At 43.4% G+C, this 21,858-nt stretch overlaps 1 protein-coding gene across 4 annotated transcripts in view; it reads left to right on the top strand.

Moving 5' to 3' along the window:
* UBN1 (ubinuclein 1) overlaps positions 1-21,858 on the top strand; it is a 40,631-nt gene that overhangs the window by 9,232 nt on the left and 9,541 nt on the right. For 2 of the 4 annotated variants that reach the window (XM_063430748.1, XM_063430751.1), the window contains exons 3-8: positions 13,272-13,352; positions 15,753-15,848; positions 16,907-17,038; positions 18,033-18,118; positions 19,119-19,545; positions 19,925-19,995. In XM_063430748.1, coding sequence (XP_063286818.1) covers positions 13,272-13,352; positions 15,753-15,848; positions 16,907-17,038; positions 18,033-18,118; positions 19,119-19,545; positions 19,925-19,995 — 893 coding nt within the window. The remainder of the gene's footprint in view (positions 1-13,271; positions 13,353-15,752; positions 15,849-16,906; positions 17,039-18,032; positions 18,119-19,118; positions 19,546-19,924; positions 19,996-21,858) is intronic. The other 2 variants (XM_063430749.1, XM_063430750.1) reach the window with 2 other exon arrangements.

Here is a 21,858-nt window from a genome sequence, read left to right as displayed (position 1 = left end):
GACACGCTCACACTCAGTAACAGACACGCTCACACTCAGTAACAGACACGCTCACACTCAGTAACAGACACGCTCACACTCAGTAACAGACACGCTCACACTCAGTAACAGACACGCTCACACTCAGTAACAGACACGCTCACACTCAGTAACAGACACGCTCACACTCAGTAACAGACACACTCACACTCAGTAACAGACACACTCACACTCAGTAACAGACACGCACTAACAGACACGCACTAACAGACACGCACTAACAGACACGCACTAACAGACACGCACTAACAGACACACACTAACAGACACACACTAACAGACACACACTAACAGACACACACTAACAGACACACACTCAGTCACTAGCAGACACAAACTAGCAGACACACACACTCACTAACATACACACACACAGTCAGACACACACACACACACACACTCACAGGCAAACACACTAACAGACACACTCACACTCAGTAACAGACACACTCACACTCAGTAACAGACACGCACTAACAGACACGCACTAACAGACACGCACTAACAGACACGCACTAACAGACACACACTAACAGACACACACTAACAGACACGCACTAACAGACACGCACTAACAGACACACACTAACAGACACACACTAACAGACACACACTAACAGACACACACTAACAGACACACACTCAGTCACTAGCAGACACAAACTAGCAGACACACACACACTCACTAACATACACACACACAGTCAGACACACACACACACACACACACACTCACAGGCAAACACACTAACAGACACACTCACACTCAGTAACAGACACACTCACACTCAGTAACAGACACGCACTAACAGACACGCACTAACAGACACGCACTAACAGACACGCACTAACAGACACACACTAACAGACACGCACTAACAGACACGCACTAACAGACACACACTAACAGACACACACTCAGTCACTAGCAGACACAAACTAGCAGACACACACACTCACTAACACACACACACACACAGTCAGACACACACACACACTCACAGGCAAACACACTAACAGACACACACACTAACAGACACACACACTAACAGACACACACACACACACTAACAGACACACACACTAACAGACACACACACACACTAACAGACACACACACACACACACACTCACACTCACTAACAGACTCACACTCACTAACAGACACTCACACTCACTCACATTAACACTTTTTTTAATTTATTTTTACTTCAACCCCCCCCAGCCTCCTTACCTTTGGGAATGCTGGGGGGGGGGCATCTTTTATCCCTGGTGGTCCAGTGGCTGCTGGGCTGCTGCTGGGCGGTCGGGCGGCGCTCTTGGGCGGCTGGTGAGGGAGCACTTCATCTGAGCTGTCTGCTCAGCTCCCTCGCGCGCCGCACAGTGAGGCTGGGAGGCGAGCCGGAATATGACGTCATATTCCGGCTCCCAGCCTCACTCTGCGGCGCGCGAGGGAGCTGAACAGACAGCTCAGATGAAGTGCTCCCTCGCCAGCCGCCCAAGAGCGCCGCCCGACCGCCCAGCAGCAGCCCAGCATGTCTGTTAGCCGCAAGGCTAACAAGACATTTGCCTTGGGCATTTGGGGGCGGCTTTTTTTGCCGCCCCCTAGAAAATGCCGTCCAAGGCAAATGCCTTGTTTGCCTCGCGGCTAATACGCCCCTGCCCCACATGCAGCCTTTCACATGCAATACCCCAAACAGCCCACACACACTACCAAACACACAATGTGACATATCCATCCACACACAATTCCACAAGCAGCCCTCATACACAGCCCACATTCATATGTATCATACACAATACCATACACTACTAATGAACATATACAATATAATAGCTCATATCCGCACAAATACAATGATGCAAAGCAACTGCAGTAAAAATAACACAAGCAGAATACAGCAGCATACACACCTAAATTTAAAAAAATAGATGTCACCCGGCACGCTACGGGACATCACAATCCTATATCGGCACAGTGCTGCTAAAAGGTTGCCTACCCCTGGTATAGATCATTCCCCTGCAATTTCACTGCTCAATTCACTGTCATTTAGGAGTTAAATCACTTTGTTTCTGTTTATGCAGCACTAGCCACACCTCCCCTGGCTATGATTGACAGAGCCTGCATGAAAAAAAAAACTGGTTTCACTTTCAAACAGATGTAATTTACCTTAAATAATTGTATCTCAATCTCTAAATTGAACTTTAATCACATACAGGAGGCTCTTGCAGGGTCTAGCAAGCTATTAACATAGCAGGGGAGGGGATAAGAAAATCTTAATTAAACAGAACTTGCAATAAAGAAAGCCTAAATAGGACTCTCTTTACAGGAAGTGTTTTATGGAAGGCTGTGCAAGTCACATGCAGGGAGGTGTGACTAGGGCTCATAAACAAAGGGATTTAACTCCTAAATGGCAGAGAATTGAGCAGTGAGGCTGCAGGGGCATGTTCTATACACCAAAACTGCTTCATTAAGCTAAAGTTGTTCGGGTGACTATAGTGTCCCTTTAAGCTATGAAAACGATCCTATATTACTGTGTCTCTCTGCTTTATCATTGTCTGTTTACCTACGGAACTTACAACTTATCCTCCATAACAGACTTTCCCCTTATGGCTAATCCAAGGCTGTTTATTCACTAAACTCCAAATATTAGTGAATTGAAACTCCAGTTTTTCCCTTCACTGCAGTTTGCCGTTTTGTGAATAAATCCTAAGGTCTTCACTGTTTAGCTGCGATGGCCATCACTTACATTGACACAAGAAATGTAGGTATGTTTAGTGTTTTGGTTTTTTTTTGTTTGTTTTTTTAGTAATTTTTTTTTTTTTTTTGGGGTGGGGGGGGGGGGGGGGGGGAGGTTTGACACCTAAGAACCAATCTTGTGGATGACTGGTTTATAGATATATTCTATACATTGCTGGCACATGTCTAGATTAAAAGATAAAGAATTACTCTCCGCACAGCATGGCGCTCTGAGCTGGATGGAATGGCTGTGCAGGCTGCCGTCCCATACAACATGATCGAAATTCCATAAATTATAGTGTGCAGGTGCATTGTGGGAACCTGCAGTGTCCTTTGGAGGCCGGTGGTTGTTGGAGCAGGAGCTCGGGGGGAACCTTTTATTGAATTTTTACAACTTTACCAGTAGCACAACCTGCATGTCCTGAAGGTCAAAATAGGAAATAACTCTTCTATACATTTGCTAGCACAATACACACAATACAAAATATGACACGTCTGGCATTACAGGAGCATCTTAAAATGTGTGTGTGTGTGTGTGTTATTGTTTAGTAACTTTACATGCATACCAGAGACCAGAGGTATTTTGGGAATTCTCCTCTCCATAGCAACCGATACTCCAGGGAGATGTATAAATAATAAAGCTTTCTCTGCGGCCCAGCGCACTTTATTTGGACATATTATTGCCTTAGTGCTTGTACTCTGGATAAGGAAATGCGGAAGGGGCACAATTGCATCTTCTTATGTTGTTCTCTTAACGTTATATTTTTTTGCAAATATTTTTAAAAATATATCCGATAACTACATATACAGGATGGTGTCGTGTTGTAAAATTTGTTTTTTAAACCTATCTATATCTTCTGCATCTGAATTCTAATTATTGTTTAAGATTGTCTATTTTGGAACGGCTCGTTAAATTTTCTGCCACACTTGACTTTAAAATTAAGCAAATAGATATTTTGTACATAAATCACATTTTTGTTCCTTTTTTTTTTTTCCCCTCTTGCTGAAAACACATGCATTCTCAGTGCTTGGCAAAAAATAAGGCCAATTGGACTATTCTTGGCATTACAGATAATATCTCCCCAATTGCGTTCCCTTTTCACTTTCCCCACTGACTTTCTCTGTAATTTAGAAAACAGAGAGAGAAGCAGTGACACAGGTGCATGCCGAGAACTCATGTATCCCAAGTGGAACACACGAGAAATAAGTGTATATTATTTATCAACAGAAACCAAAGAACTGCTAGCGCACAGCTTTTGGAGAGTGCAAAGTAAGCCCTGGGCAATGTGCCATAGACCCCCTAGGTGCTTTCAGCGCATTCTAACCGCATGGCTGTTGTCACAGGCCATCAGTAGTAGCATTCAATTTAAAGCTTGGTAGAGATTGTAAAAATCTTGTTAGCAATCAGTCTTCACCGCTAATAAACTCACATTTATTCCAGCGCCCCATGGATCTTCTGTCGCTCGCCCCTTTAGCTGAGATAATCAGAATTGACTATCTCAGCCAATCCAATGCTTTCCCATAGGATAATGCTGCACTACACCAATCAGCATCTCCTCATTGAGGTGCATTGAATCTCTGAAAAGCCTGTGTTTACATTAAAATGCTGGTAGGGACAGGACACCAGAACAACAACGTTAAGCTGTATTGTTCTGGTGACTGTAGTGTCCCTTTAAATCACGTTTGTTTCTATCCTTGCAGCCTGAGCCACTCTCCTGGTTGGGGCTCACATAGCCTGCATTCAAAAATACTTTCACTTTCAATCAAATGTTAGCTCTGGAAATGTGAACTTTAAAGGAATACTATATTCACCAAAACAACCTTAGCTTAATGAAGCATTCCTTGTGTTAAATCACTTTAGTTTCTGTTTATTCAGCTCTAGCCACACCTTCCCTGGCTGTGACTGACAGAGCCTGCATGAAAACATAATGGTTTCACTTTCAATCAGATGTAACTTACTTTAAAAGTTTAGATTCCCAGGGGGGGCGGAGCCTGAACGCCGATGGAGCAGGACGTGTGAGGCCTGAGCTCTCCCGTCCACGAGCCGCAATCAGCCTACATCTGCACCTTATCCCGGCCATCCACCCGCACAAAAGGGGTAAACGCTACCCACAGCACCCCCCGATCAATACCGCCATGGGAGGAATAAAAAAAAAAAAAGATACTCCCGTATCGGTGGCATCAATGTTCCGCGCCACCAGGGAACAGGGGCGGCCATCTTTAACCCAGGAGGCCCAAGAATCCGGAGCTGAAACGGACGACAGTGAAGCCCCTGATAGAGAAGCAGCCTCCAACTACCGCACACCGCGAGAGCCGCTTACCAAAGCCGACCTCCGCCAAATGCTGCAGGATGCCACAGCGGACATAAAAGCACACACAGCCGCTGAACTAGAACGGCACATTTCAGGCCTAAAAGAAGAAGTGGAGGCCCTGAATACCCGCACAGCCCAGGCAGAAGCTGACATCACTCAAATTAAAGTGAACACCACCCAGCACAAGCAAGATATATTTTACCTGAGTGATAAAATACAATTCCTTGAAGACAGTCTGGAAGACTTGAACAACCGTTCCCGCAGGAACAACATTAGAATAAGAGGTATGCCAGAGACAGTTGACACTGACGCCATATTACCCACGCTGCAAGACCTGTTTAGATCCCTGCTCCCGAACTCCTCAGACCAAGACAGGGAGATAGAAAGGGCACACAGGGCCCTACGACCTGTAGCCCTCAACCCATCAATCCCTAGAGACATTATTGTCCGCCTCCTACACTTTGCCACGAAAGAAAAAATCATGGCGGCAGCCAGAACCACACAACCGAAACATGGGACCCACATACTCGCCTTCTTCCAGGACTTAGCCCCCACCACACTGAGGAAAAGAAGGGACTTAAAACCTCTCACCACAGCACTAACCCAACAAGGTTTAAGATACAGATGGGGTCACCCCTTTAAACTTCAAGTTCGCGTGGGAGAACAGGAACACGTCCTACACCACCCAGCTGCAATGGAAGATTTTGCAACTGCCCTGGGAATACAGCTCACCACCATACCACCACCAAGAGACCGCCGCAACAACAACGGAACCGGAGCGGCCCAAGCGACTGAACGCCCGCAACAGACACACCGACACCAAACCAAGAATGGGCCAACAGGGACAGCCAACCGGACCAACGTAACCTGAAACCAACCCACACGGCCCTTGGACTCTCATTTTACCCAGCGGACTCTACCGCTATAAACCAAACGAGGACTCAGGCTTGTATACACTAACACGTTGCAATGTTGATATGTTGAAATGTTTTACTTTTTTTACTGTCTAGCTAAATACGCTAAATTCTGTTATGATGTTAGTGTGGGAGTAATCAGGCAGACACGCTCGCACACAAGACAGGTCGATCCAGGGAACTATAACTAAGCTGCCAATGCCATAGAAAATCCCAGTCCCTCCCCTTCTTCTACTACTCTCACAATCCCCCAGGACACTATACTACCTAAATGACGAGGGCATGGCGGTAGCTAATATCGCCCAACCAGCTACAGCATAATTTGCCACCACAGCGAATAGGCCCACCCCGCATCACAGTTCAACACTTAAACTTTACCGCTAGACATCTACAGAACCAGGAGGCCGAAATACGCCGAACCATTATACGCTATCCCTAACACGGCATTTCTATGTTATTACGCTCTCCCCCCTATATTAAGCCAAAGGTAACAATTAGCGCTGTGCTCCCTATGACAGGACTCGGATACCACTGCTGTACAGTCCCCCCTATTATATGGTAAACTGAGGTACAAAGACTAATGGACACTTCCCTCACCCAGCGGATCCCACCGCTGTAACCCAGGCCTGGGAAATCTTTAAAACAAAAAACCCAAGGACAAAAAGGGAAAATAAAAAAAAAAAAACAAAAAAAAAAAACACGATAAAAAAGGAAAAAAGAAATTGTTCGCATAGTTGATATGTTTTACTGTTTTATTGTTTGTATTCACCTCTACTATGATGTCCATCTGGGAGACTGCTAACTGGCGCACTAACTTATAAAACACGCCAAGTAACGTTGCTTCCCCTTAACTAGGACTCAGGTGTGACAATGGACACCCCTATCCCAACCCGAAAAGGCACTGAAGTTATACTAAACAGCCTCCCCCTCCACCAAGACATGGGTAACCACGCGTAATGTCCGCCTCTTTTTGAGACACTGGAGGGACAGGGCAATGCCCCCCCCCATCATCAGGGCACTAAAGTTACTAAGCACCACTCTCCCCTGGCGAAGACTTAACTGTCAAATCGCACAGCTCTCCCACTACCACAGCGTAACTGTTAAAATGCGCTGTTCCCCAGTCACCATGGCAGAGCGGTTACTTCACACAGACCGCCTCTTACACAAGCACAGGCAATACCAAACCACAAATGGTAATCTCAACTAATGTCATGCATACTCTTTCCACAGAATCCCGGAACCCTAAGTGCCACCCCAACCACTAGGACATAGCGACTCGACAAATGACCGCGACTAAGGTAACGCACTCACGGCTCGAAGGAGACGGGAGGCGAGGTTCATTCCCCCTCCGGACACCTCCGATCCGACTCACACAACCTACTCGTGACAACCCCCCAATAACGGCCGAATCTGCTCCCCCCCCCATCGGGACAGCAGACCACCCACGAGGGAACAGGAACAGGACTGCAACAACACGCAGGTACCTACACCCCCTCGATCTCCGCCCCCACCACGCCTGGCAGCTTTAGTATAAGACCAGGAAACACCAAACCCTCACCCCTACCAGGAGGCGAACCCCTGACCTCTCACACAAAAGGACCTGACTCCCCTACCATAACAACCAACACAGATACAGACAACACTTCCACTCAAGAACCACACATACAACCCCTCCGACCCACTCCACACACAACGAGAAAACATGAACACCAAACTGACATGCGTATCTATCAACTGCAAGGGCCTCAACAACCCCGCAAAAAGACATAAACTAATGAGGTGGGCAAACCGTACAAACGCAGACATTATATTATTGCAAGAAACACACTTCACACAGGCCAAACCATTTCACCTCATTAATAGACACTACCGAGAATGTCACACGGCAAACTCCCCCACGACCAAACAAAATGGAGTTGCTATCCTGATGCGAAAAACTTGCCCACTCAACACCAAACAAATACTGAAGGATCCACAAGGTAGATTCATCACACTCACGGGCCAAGCAGGTCACACCCGTTACGCCATAACCTCACTATATGCACCGAACACCCCGGATAAAAACTTCTGGGACACGTTCCAAGCACACTTAGCCTTAACCCCAGGCCACCTCAAAATCGTAGGCGGCGACTGCAACGCCACGCTATCACCGACGGTAGACAGACTACGAACCCAAACCCTTCCGAACCCAACACCCAAAATAGACAGACTACTACAAGACTTCGTGCTCAGACAAGGACTGGTAGACGTATGGCGCCTGCTCCACCCAACCACTAGGGATTACACATTCTACTCCCACCCCCACAACTCGTACTCCCGCATTGACCTTTTTCTGATATCACCCCCCCTTACTCACATGACCCAATCGGCTGACGTGGGCAACATCACGTGGTCGGACCACGCGGACATTACACTATCAATCAAGGTCCCAGACGTAGCAAAACCATGGTCCTGGAAACTCAACCCCACACTACTACACAATCCGTCGATAACGGAAGCTATCCTAACTGAACTGACGAACTACTTCACGCTAAATACACCCACGGCACCCTCACCAGGCATACTATGGGCAGCCCACAAGACAGTCCTGAGGGGGAAAATCATAAGCCTAGCATCGCACATGAAAAAAACTCAACTAGCAGAGTTAGCAACAGCCCTAACAAACCTTAGGACCCTAGAAGCAAGCCACAAACAAAACCCCACGCAAGACATCCTCACAAAAATAACAGACTGCCGCACCGAAATTAAGAACTTCATGACCAGAGACACACACAAAGCCATGCAATGGACAAGACAGACCTACTATGAAAAATCTAATAAGGCCGACACCCTATTAGCCAGGAAACTGAGAAATAGGGCGGACCGAAAACAAATAGACTCAATACTATCACCGGACGGCACCAAACACCACACGCCATTTAAAATTGGGGAGGTCTTCCAAAAATACTTTTCCACATTATACGACCACAGCCCCAACACCCGACTAAATCCCGAACTAACTAAACAAACCATAACCGAATACCTACAGAAGATACCCTTACCAGCCTTAAAAACGGAAGCAATATCCAAAATTGGACAGCCAGTCACCGTCGAAGAAATCGCCAAGGCTATCAAAAACACTAAACCCAACAAAAGCCCGGGCCCAGATGGCTTCACGGGACTATATTACAAAACCTTCCCTGCCATCCTCCTCCCCCACCTTTGCAACCTCTTTAACGCAATACTACAGGGGAACCCCATACCTCCCGACATCCTAAGAGCAAACGTGTGCCTCCTTCCCAAACCAAATAAAACCCACCTAGACCCAGGCCACTACAGACCGATCTCCTTACTTAACGTTGACTTAAAACTACTGACCAAACTACTCGCAGACAGGATAAACCCCCACATACACAAACTTATACACCCTGACCAAGTGGGCTTCATACCCTTTAGACAGGCGTACGACAACACAAGACGGACCTTCGACCTCCTATGGACGACCTCACACAGACGAATCCCCACCCTATTCCTATCCCTAGATGCCGAAAAGGCATTTGACCGACTACTATGGCCTTTCCTTTTCGCCACCCTGCACAAATTCCGGTTCCCAGACCCAATCTTGAATGCGCTCAACACTCTATATTCCGCACCGGTAGCAAACCTCCTCATCCCAAATGCCCAACCCCCCTCTTTTCGCATCTTCAACGGGACGAGGCAGGGCTGCCCCCTCTCCCCACTCCTGTTCGCCCTTTCATTAGAACCCCTACTCCAGGCCATACGCCTAGACCCAACAATAAAGGGAGTACACATCAGAGACGAAGACTATAAAGTGGCAGGCTATGCAGACGACCTACTCCTCTCCATCACAGACCCGACAAACTCACTCCCACCCCTACTACACACCATACATGAATACGCACAGGTCTCAGGCTATCGCCTTAACCTAGACAAAACGGAAGCACTCCCAGTACAAATACCCCAGGAGGAGCTAGACACTCTAAAAATAACATACCCATTCCGCTACAACACCACGCACATACACTATCTAGGTGTCGACTTACCTATAGATGTCTCCCAGACATACCGACTCAATTATTCCCCCCTACTGCTAAAAGCGACGGCCGACCTGAAGTCATGGGAATCCCACTCTATCTCTTGGCTAGGAAGGGTAGCATGTATAAAAATGAACCTCCTACCGAGGTTTTTATACTTATACCAGACGCTACCAGTTCAAGTAGTCACAAAAGACTTTAAACTATTACAAACGCAAATAGATCGCTTCATCTGGGCCAATAAGCGAGCCAGGATACGAAGAGACATTCTCTACCTCCCGACACGATCCGGAGGACTAGGCCTACCCCACTTTCTCCATTATTTCCATGCAGCACAACTTGCACAGATCAAGGCACTACACGCCCCCATAGGGATGAAAAGATGGGTAGACCTTGAACATAACCTGTTTGGCCAAGACTTCTCCTCCCTCTATATATGGGTCCCAAAACAAGCAAGACCACGACCCCCACCCACCACACCAGCACTTGACACCTCCATTTCACTCTGGAACAAACTCTCTGTAAAACATGCACTCACAACGAACCCCTCGCCCCTGACACCAATCCTGAGAAACGAACACTTCATACCGGGCATGACCCCAAAAGACTTCGCTCACTACGAAGACAATAACCTTGTCAGAACACACCAATTCTTTCGGAACCAAAAAATCATTGCATTCGCAGACTTACCTCAAACCAGACCACTCACCACACACGACTTCTTCCGCTACCTGCAAATCAAAAACCTCCTAGACACCCCCTCATATAAACAAGCTGGACTTACACCCCTCACAGCCTTCGAACAGGCGTGTATCCATGCCCCCATACAAAAAAGCCAGATCTCCACAACATACACACAACTGCTCAAAACGACAAGGACCCGACCACCAGGGTATGTCATAGCATGGGAAAGGGATCTGGGACCACCCACAGATCCCACAGACTGGAACGCTATATGGGAAGCCACAGCGACAGTAACAATATGTGTAACACATAAAGAACAGGCATACAAAACCATGATGCGCTGGTACCACACACCGCTAAAACACAAACAAATGGGACTCTCCACATCAGATAGATGCTGGAAGGGGTGCGGCCAACAAGGAACGTACTATCACATGTGGTGGGAATGCCCATACATCGCACAAATCTGGACTGACATAGTGGCCCTGGCCTCAAGAGTCCTACACGACACCATCCCAAGAGACCCGTGGCTGTGGCTACTATCCAAACCACTAGAGGGCACACCACGAGCTCATAACAAACTACTGGCCAAACTAGCCTTAGCCACTAGGAGAGCCATAGCCTCCCACTGGGGTGCACCCACAACCCCATCACTCACCGACATAAAAAAAAAAATGAACGAAGCCAGATCCATGGACAATCTATCAGCACTCATTCATGACACCGTAACTCACTGTGATAAAATATGGGACCTGTGGCTCATGGAACCTACCACCGCCATTTAGGGGATGTACCTATGGTTATTAAAAAATTAAACACTATACAGTAAGACTAGTCAACTCGCTCCCCTACTTTTGTACAATCATACGACCTGGTTGTTCTTGAATGTAGACCCACATTTTGAGTCAACACTAACAAAATCCACAACCTACAGGTCAGGGACGCCTATCCCCCCCCCCCCCCCCCCCCCCCCCGACGACCCCACAGGAGACTCCAAAGTAGGGAGTCCCCGAAGTACACCCCATTCTCGAAATGGGCTTCACCCCCCAACATCCTTTACGTTTTATTTACTGTTCCTTGTACCGCAACAAGGAAATCTAACTGTACATATAAGCTTGTTCATACTTATTGTTGTTTTTTGTTCGCTCAAAATGTTTAAAAATTTGTCTGGACAGAACCCCTTGAGAAAACATAACGCTGCAACACCAGATAACTACTCTACTAATATATGCCTCTCAGTATTACAATGTTTTTTCTTTTTGAAATGGTTACACCTTGGCTTTTGCATAAGCCCACACAGTACCTTTTGTGCAACATTCATGTCCATGTGAACTTTGTCAAATGTACGACAAAGAATATATATGAAAAAAAAAAAAAAAAATCTCGGCAAGACACCATGGATTTAAAGGCACTCACTATTGTAACAAGATGTTTGATGGACTTTCCTGCAGTTGACCGTTCCTCCGACTACTTGCCTATTTCAGTACCATATCATTACGACATGCCCTTATATTGATGTACATTTGTATTGTATTTCACTACTGTTATGCTTTTTGGTGCCTTGCCTTGCAACAAATAAAGAATTTAAAAAAAAAAAAAAGTTTATATTCCCTGCTCTGTAAATTGAACTTTAATTGCATACCGGAGGCTTCTGCAGGGTCTAGCAAACTATTAACAGTAGGAGATAAAAAATGCTAAATTAAGCAGAATTTGCAATAAAGGAAGTGTAAACATTAGATGACGCTTTAGAGCAAATGTTTGGGAAGACTGTGTAAGCCACATCTAGGGGAGGTGTGACTAGGGCTGCATAAACAAAGTAATTTAACTCCTAAATGGCAGATAACTGAGCAGTTATACTGCAGGGACATGATCTATACACCAAAACTGCTTTATTGAGCTAACATTGCTTTGGTGACTAGTGTCCCCTTTAATCGCACACTGGAGTCCTGCAGGTTCTAGAAGGTTATTAACAGAGTAGGAGATGAGAAATTCTAGATTCATTTCTAATGTTTAAACTTTAGATCTGTCTTTACAGGAAGTGTTTAGGAAGGCTGTGTGAGTCACATGCAGGAGGTGTGACTACTGTTGCATTTATTATTATTATTATTTATATAGCGCCAGAAAATTCTGTAGCGCTGTCCAAAGTGATTTAATGCCTAAATGGCACGACATTTAGCTGTTAGACTGCAGGGCATGATTTTTACAGCTTCATTAAGCTAAAGTTGTTTTGGTGAATATAGTGTCCCTTTAAGTCTACAAATATAAAGTCTGCAGGTGGCTTTACAAATATTATTAGAACACACAGCATACTGGGAATTGTTTGATTTATACAGAGTTGTTTGCAGGGAGGGCCATACGTAAAAGGAGATTTCCATTCTCCCGTAACTTGTAGGCTTACACTTGACTGATAGTGTAAGACTTGACTTGTATTAGAAAGTATAATATACCCAATGAAACTGTGCTGTATATTAATACTCTGTCTCTTTGTAAATCATCTAAGACTATCAAACTTATCAAACTCTGTTCTCTGTCTTCTCGGACCAAAAAGAAATCTGTGAATATTTTTGACGATGAAGAGGCGCAGAAGAAAGAGATTGCAAACATTGCAAAGAAATTTGAGGAAAAATATGTAAGTGTCTAACAATGCAGTCTTCCCCATCACGAATTGTTTGAATGTGATATTGAATCCATTGCACCTTTTACAGTCACTTAAGTATTGAACGTAGATTGTGAGCCACTAAATTAACATTTTACCCATGAATCCCGAACAAATCCTTCTTACAGAACTTGCTTATGTGTGAATTTCTATAGTATTACCCTACATTTCAGAAAGAACATTATATCTGTATGTAGCACTTGGATTGGCCCACCGATTTCATGTTTAAATTTCACCTTTAAAATGTTGAGCGTCACTATAGCAACGCTGTAATTGTGCTGCTTTTATAATGTCTGCTTTCAAATCAATCTGGTGGGGAGGGGGGCTAGTCTTGTACAACCCTCTGGGAGGCTGTGCATACTTATTCCCATCACTCTCAGATGGCTTGGAATGATGGGCATTGAAGTTTGCCACATCTGGTGTGCAGGTACCTACTGACCCTATTGCAGAATTTCATGTCGCTGTCTATTTATGCTGCTTTTATAAGCCTTGCGACATTGCTCAGACAACATTGGAACATTTCAGACAAAACCTCTTGAATTGATATTTTATACACAACTGTATTAAACGGTCACCTTTAAATCGGTCAAGTATAGGACACTGTGTAGCGTTTTCCTACTAAATTACTTCATATATAGGTTTTATGATCGTGATGTGTGTTGATTAAAGATATTTGCAGAACTATATCTATATGTCAAGGGGGTGCATTTATTTATTCAATTTAGATTTATAACCACTCCATCTATAAATGCTTCTCGCACATAAAACCCCGTATTGCGTAAGGTCGTACTTGTATACATAATCTTTCATTACCTGTAAACCTAAAGAGTTAAATATGAAAAAAGCTTAAGCAAACACTAGGGCCTTGTTTGTGATGAGCATAAGCCTGAAAGTGATATTGTTTGTTTAGTGCGCGTTGGACCATACTGCATTTCACAGACTTTTAGCTACGTTGCCTTCTTGACTCCTGATATGCTGATAGATGTTTATTTGGGGATATCTCTGGCACAGAGGAGAGTTTACTCCCTGTGTCTGTAATTGTACATGGGGAAGGGACCCGAAGGAGGATTACATTACCGCAAAGAAGTTCCCATGACACTTCTCAAATAGAACCTCTACATGGTGGGTATATAGTTCCATCAGGGAAAATAAAATGGTATTAAATGAACTGTTTCAGGTCTCCTCGTTATCACAGTCACAATGTGTTGTTTCCCAAGAGGTTAAACGGATATCTGGAGAAATAACACGTACATTGCAAATTTCACCCAAAAATAGCTTTTAAAAAAACATCAGTTTTTTTTGTTTTTTCCTTCCAATCAACTATTTAGGCCTAGAATTTATTCACATTTCACTTTTTCTTTTTTTTTTTTTCTTTTTTTATCTCCACTGTTTATGGTTTAGCAAAAACCCTTTAAAAAACAAAACAAAAAAAAACACCTTAATTTGTGTAATTGAAAGAGGCACTGGCTTTTTATTTATTTTTATTTTTTTCATCGCATCATTCGGGATCAAACCGATCTCCACGTCTGCCATGACAGGCTAGCAAAATATGTGAAAAAATAATTGTGTTTTATAGCACAGCCCGTTGCTAATGATTAGTTAGTGATTAGGCTTCTGCGATAGTGACTGCGCACTCAACATAATGCCCTATCTAAATTATCTTAAAATGACTTTTAATGCATTCCAGCTGTCAGATTTCATAAAATGTTACAAATAATGTGTTTTCTTCTTCTTACACTGATAAAAGCAGAGCTAAATCCATTAAAACAAAGGCTGGGAGGGAATCTGCTATTATGTTGGCATAGTACGTCAAAATGATAGTGTTTAAGTGAAAGAAAAAAAAAAAGATTTATTTAAATATTTGTGAGATTCAGTAAGAATGATTTTAAAATCTAACATCAATATTGCCCTAAAACTATTCTACATTAATTCAAAATGTGCTTAAAATGAAACCCATTTTATTCATTTATTACTTTGTTGCTTTTACATTTAATCTGAAGATTACTTTGCCTCTTCAAGATGGATGCCACATATAGAATGATGGCGTCTGTGATTCCATCTGTCTTCCCTCAAATTATTCGCAGTATATCCCACAATGCATTGCTTGGTGTAGCATGCTCGCACTGTCAAATAGCGCATGCATTGTTTAGCAGCTGTCTGACAGGGCTATGTGTTTGATTTGTCATCCATTAGGGTAATGACTGTGCTGGAGACGTGTATCGTTAACGTGGGATGCTGTTATATTTGTCTTGAGTTCTACTCTGCTTGGCATGAACACTTTCAGGGCTCAGTGAAAAAAAAAAACGGGGAGCCTCTGCATGGTCGTGTGACTGCAGATGTGCTTTGTAAGGACATGTCCTGTCTGTGTTGCAGGGTAGCAAGAAGAGACGTAGGGACCGCATGCAGGACCTGATCGATATGGGCTATGGTTATGACGAGTCAGATTCCTTTATTGACAACTCTGAAGCGGTAAGTGCCGATAGCAGGATAGTTCCCTCCCTTGCTGATGAAGTTTGAAGTGTCCCAAAAAAATCTGTCTTAAACGGGCTATATGCCTCAATATGGTGGCTTTTGTGTTAGGTCAATTACACTTATTGCCTTACTCGCTCTCGTCTGATTATATTTATTGAAGGGTTATTCCAAGCACCATTTTAGTGATTGAAGTGGTGATGGTGCCTGGAGTCTGTATGTGTAACATTTCACATACAGAGTTTACGTTTCTAGCTGCCGGAGGCGTAACTCCGCCTCCTGCAGCATTATTGGAACATTAGGTAGCCCAGAACAAGCAGAATAATTAGCTGGCTAACGTCTATTCTGTGCAAATTGTCATGCATAGTGTGCCATTTATTGTCTCAGACTGGCCAGCCGATGTTCTCAGCCAATAAATGTGACTTGATTGCTTCTGCAGAAGCTTGTCTGCACAGGAGCTAGGAGCCTTGGAGCTCGATGGGAACCCAGGTAAGCAGCTATTGCTACACTGCTTGCCCCATTACCGGGTAACCGGGACAGGGTTCACTAAGCATCATAACCACTACAGCAGACCTCAGTAGGTATGATGGTTGGATTGCACCTTTAACATTTTTTATTTTATAGTATTCGTTTTACATGTAATAATTAGGTTTGTTCCGTAAGCCGAATATTTCTGCCCCATCCTCCCAGTCTGTAATCTTCACCTTTTTCTCCAGAAACACAGTTGTGCATGATGGCATGAGTTTGCAGTTGTAGTTCATTGTATGTTTTTTATAGAAGAACTCTGATAAATGAATTAAAATTTCTAGAAACCCTCGCAGAGCATCATGGACGTTCTAAAGCAACTGGGCATCTTTCTGTTAGGTTCCCTTCCCTGATTTACGTAAAGTGTTAAGTATTTTACCTCAAATGCATTAAATGAGTCCTGGTACTTCCTTTCGGGGATCTCCACCTGGTCTCCACCTGGTCTACTAATGTTTTAAAGACAATCAGAAATTGTGACTGTGAAGGTTTGCGAAGACCGTTTACTGATTCAAGTCCCGTTTCTCTCCTTTCAGTATGATGAACTGGTGCCAGCGTCTCTGAGCACCAAATATGGAGGTTTTTACATCAATTCTGGGACCCTGCAGTTCAGGCAAGCCTCAGAATCTGAAGATGACGTAGTCCACGAGAAGAAGAAGTCCTCCAAGGTAGGATTCTCTTCAACCACATCCTGCGCTTAGGGCAGAAGAAGACAATACTTTGTCAGTGCAGCTTATTTTAGGGAGTAAGTGGGTTTTCTTGGTGCCCAGTGGGACGCATTGATTGTTCTCTGTAATAGAGCTGTATTTCCCAGTGCCGCTGAGCGCCCATTGCCACTGGAGTGGGTTCAGTGAGGTTATTTTTCATAGTTTTGTTTGTTGAGTCAGGTTAATTATCTGTCTGTGATGTTACTTCTTTTATTATAACTGTGTGACAGCGTGGGCAAGGTTATCACACAGCAGTGTAATAGGAATGATAAGAGGGGCACAATGCAGAATTTCATCTTCTACGATAGCCATAATAATTTCCTCCATGTTTTTATTGTCTGAGTGTGTCAGCTGACTCGTTCAGCCAAGGAATGGATTCAAAATATGGATGAACCTAATAATGGTAATGTGTATGTTTCTCTGCCGTGAGCAGTAGATGAGTGGGGGGTCATGCCGCAGATGCCTCCAAGACCCCCAGATTTCGTTTTAACTGATTGTATCACATATTTAGATGTGTAGCGTCTCTTCGGTTTCTTAATGCTAAGTACTAATTATATTTGATTAAAAAAAATTATCCCCCTTCATTTTTTTAAAAATAAAATAAAAAATCTGAACATTGCTAATATTTATATGCCATCATTCTATATCATATGCAATTACAAACCCTGTACTGATTAAAAACCCTTTTGTCCATGAGCTTTGGAGGCTAAGGCTCCCTCACTGAGCATAGCAATGCTTTCACTCACTCTATTAGTATTAAAGGCCCTGGTGTCCTGCTACGGCTGCTCTAACTATTATTAACTGGTAAAGAATTATGAGAAAGTAGTCTGACATCTAGGGCTGACACTGGACACTAGAGCATTGGGGTTCTTACAAGGAACATTGCGGTTTTACCAGACTGTGTGATCTGTATTCTTTGCTTAATTTCCATGTCATGCCTGCTTTTATCCAACAGAAAATCAAAGAAAAAGGAGAAAAACTGAAGAAGAAAAAAAGGGAAGAGGAAAAAAAGTCCAAAAAAAATAAATATGCAAAAACTGGGTAAGATTTGAAATTTGAAATGTTCCCTGTTAATATATATTGAAAGTTGCTGGTCTTATCTCTTAGAAAGCGTTTCCTTACAGTTCTATCATCTGCAGACGATGTATAAAACCATGCTATAGAAACGCACTTGGTGCTACTCGGATTTGGGTTGATATTTACGTCCAAGGTGCAGTTAATGCAGTTTGGTTCGAGCCACATGTCTCTCACCTTTGATGAAGGGCCGAAAGTAGAAGTTGTTTTGTTGACGGGGTCTATGAAATGGCTCGATCAGAGCATCACTAGATAGCTCGCTGGATTTCAGTGTGTGCAGGAAAGCTTTCCAGGTCTGATATGGAATACATTTTCCCTAAAGATCAGCAATGCTGCTAAATAACTGGTACGTGGACGCAGTTTGATGGAGCTCCAGGCATTAACTTTTTTTTGAATTTTTTTTCTGTTACGTTTGAATGCAAAGCTGCATTTCAAGTGGCTGCTCGGTATTTCCAGACAATCTGAAAGAATGTTGGGTAGTACAATTTGCAGCCTGTGATCAGAGAATCAGAAAACAGGGTTTTGGCACTCACTAAAATAACCAAATAAAGGGCAGCAGTGAACCAGCAATTCCCAATACCTGCTTAAGGTGACCAAAATTAGAAGAAGAACATGGTGGTAAACCGCGCCAAAAGATGCTCAAAGTGAATACAAAAAAAATGCATGTTGAGCATCTTTTGGCGCGGTTTACACCCTGTTTTTCTTTTACTTGTGATCAGAGAATGTCCAGTGAAGAACTGTTATGAAATGCACCAGTAAATATAAACATGGGCAGTTTTTACAAATGGGCCACATCATTATGAATGTCTAGTAAATCTATATATTATTATTGTTAAATGTTGCACTGTAACCCTTTCAGTTTTGATGGTATGCGCATATTAACTAATTATCGGAGAACTAAAGATTGCTTTATTTAACGGTGGGAAAGGCAAACTGTTCTATGTCTGACTTTCTGTGTCCCGTTTAGATTCACCGCTCTCAATGGCACTAAAGACAAGAAGAAGAAGAGTCGCCCTGCAACGATTAACGAGATGCTGGTGAGATTCCAGAGAGAGAAAGAAGCCAAGAAGAAACCAGCATCCCCCGTTGTGGCCTCCACTCTGAAATCAGCCCCCAGTGCACCGCCACCACCTCTTCCACCTACACCGCCCCAAGAGGCTGAGCCTGCCCCAGATCCACTGCTGTCCTGCCTGTCCGATGCAGAGCTGCTGCAAGTAGCCACCGCCATAGATTCCTTGAGCGAGAAGGACCTTGACAAAATATTCAATATCCCGCCAGATAAACCGAACAAGGGGCAGGCAGCACCGCCAACTGAAGAGGAGTTTAAAAAGCCACCATCCATCCCTGATGGGCTGCCGCCTCCACTAGAGAAGCGGATCAAAGAGCTTACTAAGGTATTTCCAGCATGCATTGCAGACCTGGCATAGCCAACGTATAGGCCCACAAACTAACAAAGCATCCTTGTAATTGTCACAACATGCAGGCTGGTATCTTGGAAATTTATTCTAAGCCTCGAGGCTGGCAAAGCATTGTGGGAATTACTGTTCCAAATAGGCCAGCAAAGCATCATGGTAGTTTTTGTTCCAGGTAGGCCTGTTGGCTGGAATTGTTAGAAGCAGCATGGCCGCTGCTGCCTGCCACTGCAAAGGACCCTGTTCCATTAGTTTTGCAAACTTGTAATATATACTTAGAATACCCCTTCCCCAAATGTTTCTGGTAAACAGTTGCCTGTTTGTGGCCATTTCAGCAGCTGTTGTGTCATTCTTGTTCCAGGGTGTCCGGGCGTCTGGGAGTGATAAGAAAACGATCCTTTTTACCCAGGAGATGAACAGCGCTCTCCTAGAGTAAGTATCTCTCTGTTTATCAGTTTACAGACAGACAGCGTGTGGGCGCCCAGCCTCACAAGGTCACTCTGACTGAACAATCTCAGCGTACAGATAGCACATTGCTGTAGTACTGGATGATTGGAGGAAGGCAGTTCCTATATTCAAAAAGGGTTCAAAATCCTTGCCTAAAAATTATAGACCTGTGAGCTCAACTTCTGAGACTGGGAAAGTATTTGAAAGGTTATTAAGGGATAATATTCAGGAATTCATTAAACCGAACATTATCAGCAAAAGCCAGCATGGTTATGTGAAACATAGGTCAACTAACCTAATTGCATTCTATGAAGAAGTAAGTAGAAGTATAGATCGTGGTGTTGTAGTGGATGTGATCTACTTGGATTTTTCCAAGGCGTTCGATACAGTTCTTCTCAATAGGTTTGTGTTCAAACTAAAAGAAATTGGTCTAGATGAAAATTCTTGTTCTTGGGTAGAACATTGCCTTAAAAATAGACGATAGTGAGTTGTCATTAATAGAAAATTGTCAAGCTGGACAAAAGTGGTATCCCTTTTAGGGTTCTGTTTTAGGACCGCTTCTATTCAACATATTTATAATTGATCTTAAAATCTTAATTTAAAGTCATGTTCCAGTGTTTACAGATGACACAAAACTCTATAAAGTAATAAAATGTGAGCAGGATATGGCTTTGCTGTAGAGGGATGCACTTTGGGGTGAAGAATGCACAAGCAACTTATACCCTTAATGGAAGCAAATTAGGGATAACAACACATGAGGAGGATTTGGGAATTGTAATAGACAACAAACTAGGCAACAATGTGCAATGTCAATCAGCAGTAGCTAAGGCCAGTACGGTTTTGTCATGTATAAATAGGGGCATTAATTCTCAGGATTAGAATATAATTTTGCCCCTTTATAAATCGCTGGTAAGACCACAGCTTGAATATGCTGTGCAATTTTGGGCACCTGTTCTAAAGAAGGATATCATGGCACTGGAAAAAGTCAGATGGGCTACAAAATTAATAAAAGGAATCGAACATTTTAGCTATGAAGAAAGGTTAACAAATTTAAACCTCTTTAGTTTAGAAAAACTGTGCCTCTGAGGGGCTTTGATAGCATTATACAAAATTTTCTGAAGCCAATACAAACCATTGTCTGGAAATAGTCATAAACAGGACTATATATAGGACATGCTTTTAGACTGGAAGAAAGTTTTAGAATATAATATTCATGGATATAATTTTTCAATTTAAGGGTAATAGCTGCTTGATCCAAGGATAAATGTGACTGCCATTCTGGGGTCAAGAAGGCATTTTGTTCCTAGTTTTTTGCCAAATTGGAAGTGCTTCAAACTGGGTTTTTTGCCTTCTTTTGGATCAACATTGTTTGGAAATCTATTCACAAACAGGACTATATATAGGACATGCTTTTAGACTGGAAGAAAGGAGATTTAGTCTAAGGCAAAGGAATGTTTTTAATTTATTTTTTTTACTGTAAGAACAATAAGGATGTGGGATTCTCAGCCCGAAGAGGTGGTTTTATCAGAGTCTGTATAGATGTTTAAACGGCAACTAGATACATACTTGCCAAAACATAATATTCATGGATATAATTTTTCAATTGTAGGGTAATAGCTTCTTGATCCAAGGAGACATCTGACTGCCATTCTGGGGTCAAGAAGGATTTTTTCCTAGTTTGTTGCAAAATTGGAAGTGCTTTAAGCTGGGTTATTGGCCTTCTTTTGGATCAACAGCAAAAAAAACAAATGTGAGGAAGGCTGAACTTGATGCACACATGTCTCTTTTCAGCCAAAGTAACTATGTAGTTTAGAGAGCCAGTGCTGTGTTCCTCTTCTGTGCTTGTAC

Source organism: Pelobates fuscus, chromosome 8 (genome assembly GCF_036172605.1).
Source record: "Pelobates fuscus isolate aPelFus1 chromosome 8, aPelFus1.pri, whole genome shotgun sequence".
Classification (NCBI taxonomy): domain Eukaryota; kingdom Metazoa; phylum Chordata; class Amphibia; order Anura; family Pelobatidae; genus Pelobates; species Pelobates fuscus.
Note: the sequence above shows the minus strand (reverse complement) of the source record. Positions and strands in the feature narration are given on the sequence as shown.